At 40.0% G+C, this 16,639-nt stretch overlaps 1 protein-coding gene across 2 annotated transcripts in view; it reads right to left on the reverse strand.

The window, feature by feature from the left end:
* The window catches only part of CSMD2 (CUB and Sushi multiple domains 2), a 643,348-nt gene that overhangs the window by 255,084 nt on the left and 371,625 nt on the right, over positions 1-16,639 (reverse strand). For both annotated transcript variants that reach the window (XM_063311620.1, XM_063311621.1), the window contains one exon: positions 9,727-9,830. In XM_063311620.1, the coding sequence (XP_063167690.1) occupies positions 9,727-9,830 (104 nt within the window). The remainder of the gene's footprint in view (positions 1-9,726; positions 9,831-16,639) is intronic.

The raw sequence follows: 16,639 nt of genomic DNA on the forward strand, positions 1-16,639 counted from the left end.
TTGGGCATATTATCTAGGGTGGATGGTGGTTGGAGTCCAAAAACATTTGGAGAATCACATTTGCCTATCCCTGTTTGAGACAGAAGGCAACAACTCAGAGCTAACGTTTCTGACTTTATCTAAGTGAACAAAACACAGAGACAAATGTTGCCAGAATGAAAGTGTTCAAAACCACAGTCCAGAATCTTTCAGCCCTCACAATAATTCCATCCTCCTTTTCACCAAGGGCTCACCACAAAGCATGATTCCCAGGAACTTGTTCACTGGGTTCCTGTCAGTGTTTTGCAGTGTTGCTCTGACCAACATCTGATTTAATGAACAAAATTGGTAGAATTAATTCTGGAATTAGATTAGGGTTAGGGTTAGGGTTTGCTATGATCTTCAATTTTTTTTCCATTTAAATCTCTGAACACATATGGATGGGGAAGGGGAGGCTCTGAATAGAAAAATATTGATTTATTCACATGCAAAATATTGATTTATTTATATGCAGATGGGCTTCTGTGCACTGGTGACCAATAGTATGAAAACCATTTTTCATACTATTGAAAATGAAAACATCATTTTGACATGACTCTGCATGTGGGTATGTATCTTTCTTTGGATGGCAGGGGATGTTTCACCAATGCACAGATGCTCATGCACACTCCGATAAAATAAAGCAGAAAAAGAACCTTGATGAAAGCAAATACATTAAAAAATTGGGGGGGGGCAGTCCCTCTCTCTCAGCCCAACTCACCTCACAAGGTTGTTGTTGTGGGGAAAATAGGAGGAGGAAGGAGTATTAGATATGTTCCCCGCCTTGAGTTATTTATAAAAATAATGAAGATGGGATCAAAAAAATAAACTTTAAAAAAATCCCTATTTCTATTCTTTAGTGTTAGGATGAACATGAGTAATGCCAGAACAAATGAAACATAAGGAAATTTGAAGTGACTGCAAAACCTGCTAGAACAGGGTTTTATACAACTGAGAAATTAAAACAAACCAACAATGTTTAATGGCATCAAGGAGAATTCTGGTTGAGAAAGATTCCTAATGCTCTTTCTGCAGAAAATTGAGACACCATCTCCTTTCAGAGAAGATGATAAAATTATGTGTACAGTTTGTTATCCTCCTTTTTCTTCTTCATCACTGTCTGCCATACCAGTGTGAGAAAGAACTTCTTGATACAAGGAACAGTTTAACAAAGAGACACAATTTCTAATGGCCTGGTGGGGTCTCTCTTGCTGGAAACTTTCAAGAAGAGGCAAAATAGCACTTGTTGGAAAGTTTTCTATTTTGAGAAGAAGGTTGGATCCCCAAAAGGGCTTTTTTTAAAGGAGCTGTAGTTATCATGCCAGACAGCAACTGTCCTGAGAAGATCCATGGACAACAGTCACACGAAACATGGAACCACCTCATTTCTTCAACCATTGTAATGGTATGAGAGCAAACCACTTTGTGTATATTTGAGTGCCTTTAAATATTTGAAATCTTCTGCTTTAACAGCTATTACAGTTTTCTGAAAAATGCCTTACTACAGCATGGAACTATAAATTTAGTACCTGTTTTCATCTTAAACAATCAGACTGAACAAAGAAAAAAATGATTTGTAACCATTGTTTAACAAAGATAACACCTTTTTAGAAAACTGTCCGATTTCTATAGTTTTGCTAGAAGAGGGAATGGCTGTTAAATCAGATCAACAATGCAACCCTACTCAGAAATAAGAGCCATAACTTTTTACTAGGAAGTAAGCAGTGCGCTCTCAGGGAAGCGCAGCCTTAATCCGTTCCATTTACCTAATCAAAGAACCAGTCATTCTAGACCAGTGTTTCTCAATCTTGGCAGCTTGATGATGTGTGGACTTCAACTCCCAGAACTCCCCAGTAGGCCATGGGGAATTCTGGGAGTTGAAGTCCACACAACTTCAAGTTGCCAAGGTTGCGAAACACTGTTCTAGACTGAAGAAATCCTTGATACAGAATTGCAGTTCATTAAATAATGTAAGACCTAACTTGGTAGATCAGATCAAGAGGCCATCTCATCCAGGATTATGTGTCTGTCCGTATACCCTCAGGAAGTTCAGAAAAAAGATGTAAGAAGAGCCTTCTTATTTATTGCTCCCTAGCTTAATATAAGCCATTTAAGACTAGAAGCCACTGATCGTCCTATCTTTCATAATTTATGTTGTATTCTCTTAATGTTGCCTACGTTTTTGATGACCATCATCACATATGCTAGTAGAAAATTCTGTAGTTTAACTATGGACATTTCCACCCAGTCACTGGTCAGCAGTTTTTTAGTATCCTTGTTCTTGCTCCCTAGAGCTGGTAATGATGAAAAAGAGGAGGAAAGAAAGGGCACTCGATTTGCCAGTGTGCTCCAGCTTGCATACTCTCTCTACATCATGACTATGTAGTGAAAGCAGCAAATGCATTCTTCAAAGAGGACCTAAAGAATGAGGGTGGGGGGCACTTTAGTGTCAGAAAGGTGGGGAAATCCCATCCGATAGGACAAAAACAGGAATTCCCACCAATGGAAAACTGCCTGCTCCACAGTCCATTGCAACTTTCTTCCAGAGCAGAAGCTGAACCAATAATTGGCCCAACTTCCCAAGACCTATACCAGCCCCAATGCAGCTTGGAGATATGGGGCAGTCAGATTAGTGCAGCCTTTGCACATGGAAGAGACCGTAATGTTATGTAAGAAGCACTTCCTTCCACTGATTTAGAATCCCCCCACATTTTATTTCAGTGGATGATCCTGAGTTTTCTACTTCAGCATGGCTTTAGACATCATGTCCAACTTTGGATTCTTCTCAAGCTTTAAAAGCCCAAGCTCTGTAGTATTTCTTCATAACATGCTCTCAAAATAACAGACATGCCCAAGCATGTTGCTTAGGCCTGGGTAGAAAATACAGCAGCTGATACTGAAAAATCCCTGGAGAAGACTGAACAAGAATTCATGCTGTCCCTTTGAACTTCACACAAAAAAAGACAACTTCTCCTCTGTCTGATTGGGGATACCCATTTTTCCCCACATACAAAAGGCATTTATGATGTAGAAAGGCTGCCATAGATTATGGAACACTCATATGTTCCCCTGCACGAAGTTTAGGAGAGAGATGGCTCTTTATCTCAACTCCATCTTCTCTTGAGTCTTTCAAAGCCCCATTAATAAGGTACCCATCATGTATGGCGCTTTCTAGTTATTCAAAGCAATCTGAAGGTGAACCCAAAGAAAAGCCAAGCTTTTTAAAAGCAGCAATCACATTGTCTTTAAAAATGCACAGGAAATTTGGGAATTTATTTATTCATTTTTTTTCCCATTGTAGTGCAAAAAATTTAGATAATTAGTTTTGAGATTTGAACTCAACAGATTATTTCAGGATGTCACACTTTTTTATCCAGTTTTAACACACCGCCCATAAACTACTTCAGGGACCATCTCTGTAAGTCAGGGTTTCTCAACCAGGGTTCAATTGCACTCAAGGGTTCTGCGAGAGGTCACCAGGGGTTCCCTGGGAGAACACGCTTTAGTTAAAAAATTCTTTCGAATTTGGGCAACTTCACATTAAAGAGGTAGGTTTCATTCTTTATTTTTAGTTTAAGAACACTGTCAATGCATATATACAGGCCTACCCATGAAACGAATATAATAATTTTGTAACTTCTGGCCTATATTTGACCCTGAATGTGCAGGGGTTCCCACAGGCCTGAAAAATATTTCAAGGGTTCCTCCAGGGTCAAAAGGTTGAGAAAGGCTGCTATAAGTAGATACTGCACTGTGTGTCCTGTGCAATCACAGAGATTAGGGGATACTTAAGTGTTCTGATCCCATGGATAGTGAGAGAGACATGGACCTGAAGACAGACTTTCTCTGTGCTGGCTCCAACATTCTGGGAACATCTAGTCTGTCTGCGATGGCCTTCCATAGAGTATCAAAACCATCTTATTAAGATGGGTTTTGAATTTTAGTAATTACTTTGTACTATTTTTGTTTGAGATTTTATTTTTTTGCACCAGATTTGACAATGCATGTGTTTTTGTATCTTATGTTTTATCTCACACACACACACAGACTAAATACTCTAACAATATCTCCCTTGTTATCCTTCTCTCCCCTCCACCATAAATAAATACCTACAGTTAAGATGTCCTGTACCTTTTCTTCAGAGTAGAAATCGTTCCACTTCCACTCAATCACTTTATTTGTCTCACTTGCTTTTTTTCCCCAGATCTATAGGAAATTTCAGCAGAGGAAATTTGTAATTTCCTCTCAAGCAATAACCCTAGCTTTAGCAGAGCAAGCTAAACCATTTCTGTTTTGCCATGTACCCATTTTCGGACTCTGCTTGCTTTATTTGTTCAGAATAAACTCCCATAGGTTGAACTGAAATGCTGGTGGCATGGGGGTATCTTAATAAGAACGCTTTTGGCTTGTCTCTCCAAAACAGCAAATTTGTCTCTCCTCCAGACGCACTGAGGGCTTCATCCTCAATCATTTTTCCATGCATAATTCATCCATCTGTCCATCCATCTTTAAGTAAAGACTGAACACAGCTACTTTATGTTGAGAGGGGAACTGGTAACGGCATTAGCTTCTTCCATAATTCAGTCTTGGCATAATCTCATGTTCTTGTTTTTCCAGGCGGTTAGCCTGATGTAGTTTGAATGATTGCTCAGTTGATGCGTTTCTAGCCTCAAGTCATCCTGAGCAAGAGGGACCCAAGAGCACAATGGGGTCACCTCCAGTCCATGATAATTGCTGTGAAGTCTCTCGAAGCAGCAGGAGGAACACTGTGTGGGCTTGCAGAAACAGTTTGGTCTGAACCAACTCTTGCTTGATTTTTAGCCTGCATTCTGGTCTAGAAACCTCCCTAAAATATGCAGTTGTGCTGTGTTTGTTACAGTTGTGTACACTTTATGACTGGATTTGCTTTTATGGTGATGATTATTATAAGTCACGCAAAGCATGGGGTGAGACATGCTAGACACAGAAAAATACCAAATCTCTGATGAGTACTAGACAATTTGGATCTGAGAAAACTCATTACCCAAAGATGGCTAAAGTGTCATGTGGCCCCTAATAATCTGTAGCTCTTCAGTTACAGATGACCAGGGAGAGTCTGTAAGACTATGACTCTGTCCTCACTTACAGCAATCTGGCCCTATCAGGAACACACACTACCAATCTCTTTTTCCTGCCAACTCTTCATGATGTTGCCTTCTTGCATCATAACTTTTCTGCTGGCTGCCAGCCAACTCGATAGCGAGCTGGATGCCTGCCACAGTCCAGCAATATAAGGGCTCAGGCAGTACAGTTGTTTAGAAGACAAAAGTCCTTTTTAACAGTATCTTAGGACAGCAACTGTAAATGTAGGCTAGGCATGGGTTGAAACCAGGAATCCTGTAATCAAGTGATCAATCCAAAGGGAGAAACAGGAGACATGGTGGGGTGGAAACCTGAGTTCCAAGCATGGCAGAGTGAGGTAAACACAACAGAGCTGAGGCTTGAAAAATTGTTCTCAGGGTTTTCTTCCAGAGAGTGAGGCCAATCAAGCAGCCATGCTCAGCCTCCACCCAACTAAGCTGTGTTACTCATTAGAGTCTGTTCTTCTTCTGGCCTGCTTCTTGGCAGCCTCTCTGGCCTGTGGACTCAGCCCTTCGCTCTTGGATCTTTAAAGCATGCCTCTGCTTAGGACTAGGTGGCTGAATCTCAGAGTCCAAGAGGTTGTCAGTGGGTGCCAGCAAAGAGTCCTGGGGATGGCTGGATCCACCTCAGCCAGAGTAGAGGTATTGGCTCTAATTCTGCTGGAATCATCCACTCCAGGACTAAGGTCACTAGATGCCCATAGCTGCACTTCCTCCCCCTCCTCACTTGAAGACATGTCAAACAGCGAAGGAAGTTGTCCTTCGCTGTTCTGGTGTTAGTTGTGTTTCCCCCCTTCAGGAGGTAACAAGTCATGGCAATTTGGCCATGGCTGCAGTGTGAAGTTATTCACCAACCATTTGGTCAGTGTTGCAGTCAGGTGACCCTTACAAAATGGGAGGAGCCCAAAACCAAATTCGCCTCCACTGCTTCCTGATGCAACCTTTTCCACACCTGTTGTTTGGGCTGCTTCTCAGTACAGGTTTAGCATTCCTTTCTCCAACCTTCCCTTTTGGGGGAAGGTGGATGAGAAGGTGGCTGTTTGCAGTTGATAAAAACTCTAGAATAAGGGCATTATCTTAACCCATTTCAGTCATGTTTCAGGCCAGGATTTGCAATGGAGCTAGTCTTGTCTGTGCTTTTAGATAACCTGGGGGAGAGCCAGGAAACCCAGAAGCATGTCTTCTTTGTTGTTGCACCTTCCCTATGGAATGAAATTCCCCCTGATATCCATGTGGCTTCCACTGTACTGGCATTCTGGAAAGCCGTAAAGTCCTGGCTGTTCTCCCAAGCCTTGCATTAGGGTGGTTGGGGCCCTGCTGGATTGTGTGTGGATATGGTTGACTGGGTCTGCCTTCAGTTCTTGTTGTTTATTCTTTTATAATTATTGTATTTTGTTTTTATGTTGTTGCTTTTATTGTATACCACCCACAGTCAGTTGGAGCTGGGCAGTGCCTAAATAGAATAAATTGAATTGAATTGAATTGAATTGAATTGAATTGAATTCTTCCGCAATTGCACTAAACCCAGTTTTAGCTCTTTTTGAACACAGGTTTAAGGAACTTCGAGAATATATCTGTGAAGGAGAGTTGTGCAGAATGAAAGCAAGTTTTGACAAATGCCTAAACCCACTAAGTCTAGCCATTTGCCAATACTTGCCTCCTCTACAGTGTTATCCCTAGACTATGTTAAGTGACTGATGGATGATGGTTGAAATAGTGGGCTTCTCTAGTTCTGAAGGCAAAGCTGAGAACCTAGTAGACTCTCAGCCTGTAGTTCAGGAGGCAGTTGGTTGTCAGCCACCTGGGAGTAGTAAGTCAAACTCTACAGAAGTGGCTGCTGATTCAAATAGCAAAGATATCTGCTGGCGCAAAAGAGGGATGAGCAGCAGAGATCAGCACAGCTCCTTTGTAATTCTGGGTCCTTAAGAGCGTGCTCCAGATCTCCCCTTCTTGAAAACAACTTTTCACTATGGACCTCTGTTCCCTTATTTCTGGTTTTTCCTATTCCTTCCCCTGAAAATGGATCCCCAATTTATGACCCCTGGATTGGCTATTTTATCTCCAGCTCTAGACTACTGGATTGCAATGGATCTGCTCTCCTAGGATGTATTTCAGCCTCAGCTATGAGTTACAGACAAAAGCTTCTTTCTCTGCAGATGTTTGCAGATAATTCACAGCCCCTCAGTTCTAATGTTATCTGCTAACTTACTTATGACCAAGTTAATAAACGTATTGGAAACATGCTAATTGCCTCCTGCTTGTTTGACACCCTACCTAATGCAGGATGGCTGGTGACATTTGCTGGGAGGGAAGGGAAATGAAGCTGGGGAAAATGACCACTCTTTGTTCTTAACATGCCCTGTGCAGTGTAAACAAGGATGTTGTCATTTGCCAGCATCATGCCAACAAAGGTACTAGAACAGGGGTTGCCACGGTGGGTAGCCAACATTATGCTGGTATTATTATTATTATTATTATTATTATTATTATTATTATTATTATTATTATTATTTTCCTGGTTCAAGAACTGGTACATAGCAGTTAAACTGAGTTTCAGATAAGAATCCTATATGAGTACACTCCTCACAACTTTGCAAGCAACAGTTAAACTGAAAAGTACTTGAAAACAAAAATATATTAACCATTTTTTTCCCTGCAACTATACCATAACATATAAAGTGTTGTTTGGACATAATACTAATGGGATGCTAAGGTGTGGCCCACCAACGGCGCTTTTCCAGAGGATGTGTTACGGAAGACACATCCAATGTTCAGACTGAAACATGGCTTATGTTTTTCAAACCATAAAATTCTGAATAATGCACATGGAATATCTGCCATAGGCTGGGAGCTAACAGTCACTCATAATGTCCATATCCACCAAATTCTGAATTGATAGCAGGGACGAAATACTGAAATGAATATGAGAATAGATATAGGCAGCAGGAGGAGTTTGGAATAAAGGCAGACAGTTCTTACGCCCTGCAGAATTACAAACAAGGGAATCTGCGGAAGAATTCTGCAGAGCTGGGAGCAGGATTCTGCTCAAGCCTGTCACCTGTTTTATTCATAGTTAAGAATGGGAGATGACACTGAACAGAAGACTCAAGAAGGCCACGGACAGCAGTGATGAAAGCCCTATCATCATCATCCTCAGTTCTGTTGAAGTATGTTTCAAATGGAAAGCCTTCGTCATGTGCAGTGCACAGTCAAAACACATGGGTAGGTTAGCAGAAGAAGCTTATTGTCATCAGCCTTCCTCATGGGGAAGTCGTGTTTACTTACAGTAATGGTTTCATTATGGAATTTGAGTTATCTTCTACGTATGCTGCCAGAGTTAATAGCAGTCATTTGTAACATCTTTGGTGCCATGGGGAAAAAGAAAGGAGATGTAGAATTTCCATCTTTAAATAAATAAACACATTTTCTGTCAGCTGCATAGAAGCTATGGAGCGAACACCGGCAGCCTCAATTTCCTAGCTCTTGTTTCCTCCCACCAAAGTAGATAGCTGGCAACCATTTAAAGTCATCTAAAACACACTAGATGACGGGCATTCAGCAACCATTGAGCTCAATATATGGGAGAATAAAAGCTGATGCTAAACCTGCAATCACCAAATTCCTGAGTTCCACAGTGGATCTACAGCAGAGTTCCAACATCTCCAAGAACAGTTTTGGGGAAACAGCCCAGGGCCATGGATCCAGCTCCTAATTCTCTACCTTCTTGAAGCAATAAGCAGCTGAGGGCCATAAGGAACAAGCTTTTTCCTGACTATGATTTTGGGATTAGGGAGGCTATTGTTTGGCTTATATTTTGATAGACATTTATAAAATTGGCAGTTGATTAATAGCTATATCAGGACCTGATTTCCCTTTGGTATTTTCATTTTTCAGAATTTTTCTTTTACAAAGAATTCATCCAAAGCAAACAAAAAAGTCCCCCTCCCCCAATGCATCTATTGGTGGGTTACAAACATTAAACTGCTTGCAAAGCTTATTTCTATCAGGCAGAAATGTGTACAAAATCCATATGTTAGAAGAAATAATGTTTTTTTAATGGACAAATGCACTGAGCAACCATTAGAAGGTGGGGGGTTTAATTTATAATTTTTTGGAAACCCAAGGACCATAATGGGTGAGTAGATAAAGATGGAATCCTCTGTTTTTTTGAGGGGCAGGTGGGAGGCTTTTTGAAAAGTTTATTGTACGTGTTTCCTGCCTCTGTTACTGATTTTCAGCAATCGTGATCAGAGGCAGCCTGCAGGTCTGCAAAGCAGCAGCTCAGGAGTCATCTACAATCCTGACTCTAGATCGTTCACCCCTGAACAAAGGACTAGTAAATGAGAAATGGAGGGAAAAAAAACAAAATTGGCAGATTGGCCATACTTAATACCTGCGTGAAAGCCTAGGGAAAAAATGCTGATTCTAAAAGAATGGAAATACCAACAGTGCTCTGTATCTTCACAATGCTAGGCCATCTCAGAAAATAATTCCACATTCAGAAGTGAATGTGAGAACTCTGTAGGGAATCCCAGGTATGTGCACTAGTGCAGCCCAAACAGATATATAGGAAGGAAATTCTACTTACACATAAAGCACACTTTTCTGGTCTCCAACCTGACCTCCATCTCCCACAGTCAAGGTATCATATCCTCTCTCCAAGTCAAATTCTTCAAAACTGAGTTTGATTACCTATCGAAGACATAAAGTGTTAGGCTGGTTTATTAAATTGTTCAGGCAGAATCAGTGTAAGCAACACAAACAGGCAGCATTATCTTATAGTGACAGGGTAGTTTTTCCAGGCTAGAAGATTCTCAGGTTCCTAACTCTCCTGAATCATGACGATAATGGAATAGACCTTGGGAAAACTGCATCTGATGGTATGACTCAGTGCATAAGACTGTTCTAAAACTGAACATGCGGGATAATGTGTTATGTAAGTGCTTATAATGGAATCAACTTAACTGAACCTCCCATCATATATGCACATGCTATGCATGGAATCAATATCCTATTGTTCTCATTCATTACAACTGACAACATGTACGATGATTTAGACTAAGGATTAAGAATTTCTGACCCACTAAGGTGTCCCATCCAGCCCATGGAGTACCATCTGAAGCTTTGTATCATCCGTCTTTTACCAGAGAAGCACAATGTGAACAAAGATCACTGAAGATTTCAGTCTCTGGAAATCGATAAATGAAGGTGAACTCTGATGAGAATAGCTTCAGTTATCTTATGCTTGGCCCAGTCCATCTATTTCATAAAAACGGAAGCTGCACAGTATACAGAGCTGAAATAAAGATGCTACCGTGTGCCTGATACGTGAACAGAAGTTTGATGTAACACCAAACTGTGGCCTGATCTAGGGCTTATATTTTTTTGTAACTGTGCATGGAAATAACTGTATCTTATCCTCCTTAAATAATTTGATTAATAATCTCCAAACTAAATAAGGGAGGAGATGAGAAGGAGGAGGAGGGGTTAGGGTCATTTATGCTTATTCATGTTTTGATTCAGTTCTTATGCTGGGGCAAGAAGATTTTAATGGTCTCTTTTTCCTATTGCAAGGCCCTAATACAAACCAACTGAAAGAGCAACCAGAGTCCCTTATTTAACCATTATGATGCTGGTGGAAATGGCATAATCCAGGATTGGCAAGTTTTGGTTTTATTTAAAAAGCTGAGTTCTGCATTTCCGTGAGGTCTTCTGTGGAGAGGTTGCATGCCAATGAGTGGATGAGGCTGAAATGGTGGGTAAGCGGTAGCAAGAATTGAGTGCATTTTCTTAGATTTTCACACGCCATTTCTCTCTTCTTGATACTCCTCCTCTTTCCGACAACCTTTTTCCTACTTCCACCTGCTCCCCATGTAGCAGGTTCTTCAACAGATCACTCTTGTCAAAGTTTATCTCTTGCAGGCTGTTTCTGAAATCAGGCTGTGGGCTGCATTAAATTAAATCCCAGCCATAATCCAAAATATGCATTGCTTGTTTCTCTGTTTCATAGTTCATCGTTCAGTCAATCGTTATGGTTGTGTGTGTGTGACTGAAACTTCAAATTAACCTTGGTGTTAATTTATCTTCCTTAAAGGTGCCATAGAGAAATGTTGACTTGGTTAACAAATCAATGTGTTAACTAAGCAATAGATCTGATTCTAGCTTTATATTGAAGTAGAGATTTTCTAATTTGGAAGTAAGTAAATGTCACTTTAGGAACCCTAAAAGCATTCTCTTATGGTATGAAAGAGAAGAGGAGGGTGGGAAAGGGAGCTGACAATTACTCATGGCCATAATTGTCCTTCCACATTTGAATAAGTTTGTTTGCAGATGCACTTTTAATCTACATAGTCATGGTGAAATGTGACAGTCACGCTCTAATGTTTGAACTGGAAAATGAATAGGCAGTGGTACTTTTTTTACAATTTGAAAGGAAGGATGCCAAGATGAACTTAAGCCAGCCTTAGAATTAAGTTACAAACATATAAATCTCTACATTACATTAACAGAAATAGCTAAAGATCATATTAAATAAAAACCCTGATATATTGAATAAAATTTCATGACACTGATGAAGAAGAAAAGAAAGCGAATCCCTGGCTCCACGTTTTTATTACTGATATGAATATACTTTATTGGTCTAGGGGACCAAAAAGCAGAATGTAATTGGTGTGATTAATAGCTGAAGTAAACCTTTGTCACAATACTTTAACTATTTTTGTTTCTCCTAAAATGTCTGTAATCTGGAGGATTCACCTTTGCCAAGTATCAACCTGGGCTAAAAATATTATTAAAATCCATGCAATGATGAAATAATGCAATTAATACAAAGAACAAAGGGTTGTCAAGTGACTGCTTCATTAATTAAAACACCCATTCAAGTAAACTGCATTTTAACAAGTTTGACCCTAATTAAATAGCTGCTTAGACTTTAATACCACAGACCATAACAAGGTTTGAGAGTCTAAGAATTATTTATGTATTTCTTCCCCCTTTCCTCCTTCCCCTGCTGTCTTCTTTGCCCTAGTTTTGTTTTTATTTTTAGTTAAAGGTTGCAAATTATTTAATGAGTCTTTATATTACAAGAAACCTCCTGGCCAAGTGGATGATGAAAAGCTTGTTTTTAAAAGTCACAGAACCCAATTGCACAGGAGTAAGAAATTATCCACAAGGTTTTAAATGGACCAGCCTATCAATCTGTGGCAGGCTTCTAAATATTAATTTGAATATTATTTTTTATTTATTTGTATATTTATAGTACACTTTCAAGGCAGTGCTGATTCCTGGCGACTGCCTGGACTACCAAACCAACTCTCTATATTATAATGTATAAGATAATACATTTGGATATTAATTTTACTTACAGCTAGTTGACTACTTATTGACAATCAGCTTTCATTTATATGAGTGTATTTTGTAGAGGTTATGTATCTGGCTATATTCCCACCTACCCAAATCCTGCAGAACAGCTTTCTTAACGTGGTGCTCTCCAGAAGACTCTGCTAAGTAGATTAGAGTTACTGAATCTGGGCTGTAAAAATATGGATGACCACTAGATGGCAGCAAAGATTACCTGTTTGCTGTCATGTAGAGGTTTCCTGGATTTCTGAACCCAGATCTGGAAGCTCTAAACTAGGGATTATGGGATCTACAAGTCAAACATATCTCAAGAGTATCAAGTTGGAGGAAGGCTGTTTTAGAGTCTCCTTCAATCTCTAGTGAAAGAAGTTTTAAATACAAGTTTAAGGACTTAATTTTTTTTTTTTAAATAAAGAGCAAAAAGGTGATTAGAAGTTGATTCTGGAAAGTTATAAATGGGTAAGGGTCCAGATGGATTTGAAATAAGATTTTGAAATTAATCATAACTATCCTTCCCATGGGAAAATGCTGTTGTTCTGAATTCTAAACAAAAAACAAAACAAAACAAAAAAACAGGACAGGATGGAACTTTGAAGGTTGGACACTAGAGGGAACCAGAACGAACTAAAGATTACAATTAAAGAACACTTACATTTGACTGACTGATACAGAATGGAGCAAAATACTTTAACATTGGACATATTGAAGGATATTTGTGAACAACGGACCCAGAAGTTAATATTAAGAGGGACTGTCTCTATAGATAGACTGTGTTTAAAAGATGTTATGGAAGAGGAACAAGTTTTACTGGACAAGACTGAGGCTGATCTGGAAGTGGATTTAAAACTGACAGGCTACAAGAATGACAGGGAAAAACATGCTTTGCTGGATATAGAAATGAAACTGGCTGATGCCTTAACAATTAAAAGGGATATACGAATAACAAACCAAAAGGGTGACCTGGATAACTTTCCTATACTGGATTCACAAAAGAGACTTGTTAAAGTTCTGAAGATTTTGTGAGAAGGGACAAAGAAAAAATGAAAAGAAATCAAGTTCTAGGACATTATTTGAAGGGACTAAAGATCAAGACTGTTAGAAGTAAAGGGAAGGAATATAAATATTTTGTTATCTCTGGTAACTTTTGCTGTCATCAGGACTGAAATGAGGAGGTTTTATGGGATTGTTTACAGATAAGAGATGGGATATGGGAAGAAGAGATCATTTGTTGTATTTTAAGAGAAGGTGATAAGTTATTAAAATCTTTTATACTTGCTGTGATGAAGGGGGAAGCTGTTCCTTTATTTCTTTTCTTTTTCTTTACTGCATTCTCATTTTTTCTTTCTTTTCTATTTTTTCTTTCTTTTTTCTTTTCTTTCTTTTTTCTATTTTTTCTTTTCTTTTTTTAGTTTGTATTAGTTTTTATCTTTTTAACTGTAATGTCGAATAAAATTTCTATCTATCTATCTATCTATCTATCTATCTACCTACCTACCTACCTACCTACCTACCTACCTACCTAGGTTTCTGCATAGAAACCAAGTAAATTTAGCCACTGTGGCTTGCAAGTTATGCTTTATGGCTAAGTGGGAACCCATCCATTGGCCTATTCAATAAAGTATAGTGAAGCAAACCAAGATATAGCATGAACGGCAAAACCAGACTACTACAGAATTTGTGATAAATACATCTGTTGTGCTTGCACATGTGAAAATAGGAGGAAGTTATATCTTTATCATGTTGCATTTTTGTCTGGCAGAATCAGCCACCCATGGAAAAGATCAGGATACCCCGTTACCCAGATAGGAGTGATTTCAGTGCACCGTCTGTGTTCTTTATTCAGCCTTGGTTTTCAGCTACACATTTCTGCAACCCCTGCAGAATCTGGGGACACCAGTCAAATGTTAAAGGAATTGATTTGTTTTCCACTCCTCCCTGCTTTCCCTGTCTCTTCTCTGCCTTGTCTGGCTGAAAGGAAAAAAGCCCACAGGACTTTAAGGAACATCCCAAGCCATTTAAATGCTGGGAAACACTACAGACATGAAACAGCTCTTCACACTAATAACTACAAGCAGGATGCTACCAAGTGGGTGTAGCTGACCTTTTTGGAGAAGCATCAAGGCGGTTTGGAGCAATCATCAAATTCACAGAAATGAGGATCAAGAAAATTGAGGGGGTGGAGGTGGAAAACTTGCAACAAGCCAAGAACAATTTCCTCAGGGCAGCAGCTGGTGTTGTTAGAATAGCAAACAAAGCAATTCCTATATTTGCTCCTTCTCTTCTTCCACCTTTGCTGAAGGAACACTTTCCCTCTACACAACTAAGTTGCCACGTGTCAGAAGTAGATGGAGAGGATGTTTTATCCCTGCGGGTTGCACAACTGCCCCTTCCGGGGAGAGACATCCACTTTATGACCAGAAGAGAAAAAGATTCACCTTTGGAGGGCATGAACAGCATTTAATTCCAGAATCCCCAGTAACGTGTTTGCTTGTTGTTCCCTTTCTTTTATTTTCTGCACTTCTTCCCTTCACTTTCTTGGGGTTGGGGACCATATTTTTATTGTTATGGAGTGGGCAAAGCCGGCATTTTCAGCCTATACTTGGTTGGGGGGGGGTGGACTTTGGGGAGGTAGCAGCATCTGCTGAAGTTTGCCACCACTTAGAATAACATCATCTCTCTCACCTGGTGATGAAGCTGATGGGGGTGGCATAGGGAATCAATCTCAGCCAGGAGTGCGACACTCATAAAAAGCAGGCAGAGCTTTGATCACACCACCATGGCCACCATCTTGGTTTTTTTGACTTACCCTGTAAACACCCCTGATCTTACCTCAGATCAGCTCTGAAAGCCACTACACTCAAGCACAAAAAGGTGAGGAGGAAAGGATTAGGCCATTGAGCTGGGCTGTTTGTTTATCGTGTGTGGGAACGACCTCAGGGGACAGGAGGAAGAGCTATGGACTAAACAACCATGATGCAAAGGAATCCCAGTGCGCAGGTGCAGAAGGTGCACGGGAAATGTTTCAGATGAGACCCTCCCTAGTTTTCCGGAGAGTAAAAGGAAAGGAGGGGAGGAAGAGGTTCACACTTGCAAGATTAACGGCCGCCCTTTGAAGTAGTCCAGACAAAAAGCAGCACAATGATGCTAGTTCTATCTTTAATATGAGGTTAAATCAACAGAATCTTGCCAGTCTGAATGTCTTTCTCCCCTCCTTTCCTTTTACTCTCCGGAAAACTAGGGAGGGCCCCTTCTGAAACATTTCCCATGCCCCTTCTGCACCTGCGCACTGGGATTCCTTCTGCATCATAGCTCTTCCTCCTGTCCCCTGAGGTCATTCACACATACCATTACGTATTCTAACTCAAAAGAGGAAGGAGAAAGGAGGACAGTAAAGTGTGATGGATCATGGGAGGCAAATGAGTCACACAGGGAGGTTTATGCAAGAGGAGGACAAGGCAGGAGAACAGAGAAGCTTTGGAAGCTGGGAGGTGAAAATGCCTTTATCAAGAGACCCTATTATGACTTTACCTTAAGGATTCCAGGATGCCAAGGCAACCAACCTGGCATTAGCTACATCCTTATAAAGAATCCCTTTTCATAAACTCTTCTCTAGGCCAGCCACCTTAAGATATTTATTGCCAAATAGTTGTGAAGTTGATGCAGATGAAGAGGCCCAGTTATGAGCAGGCCACAACTGGGTATGACCCTGTCCTATACCATGAATCTTGTACCTCTTCTAAATGCTTTGCTTCTGTATATTGCCTACTGGGAAAAGAGAGAAATTTATACTGGAAATGAGGCTGTGCGTTAAGGAGTGAAAAACAGAAAGGAGCCTGGGAAACACAGTGCATTTTTTAGACTCTTCCAAAGAAACAAGCAGTTGTGATGGAAGTGTTTGCAACCTGTCTGATCAAGATATGATCAGACCAAATTCTACCAGCAACAAAAAATTAAAACTATATAATGAATTAATGCAAAGATTTTAAACCATGGGCAAAAGCGTTAGAACCATGTCATTTTCTCTAAATGAAAACTGATATTCCCAGATACCTGACAGATTATGCAAGGGCATTTCAGTTAGAGATTGGCAGAATGAATCAAAACAGGAAGAGAAGAATTTTACATTATTGCTTAAACTGGTC

Source organism: Candoia aspera, chromosome 10, assembly GCF_035149785.1.
Source record: "Candoia aspera isolate rCanAsp1 chromosome 10, rCanAsp1.hap2, whole genome shotgun sequence".
Classification (NCBI taxonomy): Eukaryota; Metazoa; Chordata; class Lepidosauria; order Squamata; family Boidae; genus Candoia; species Candoia aspera.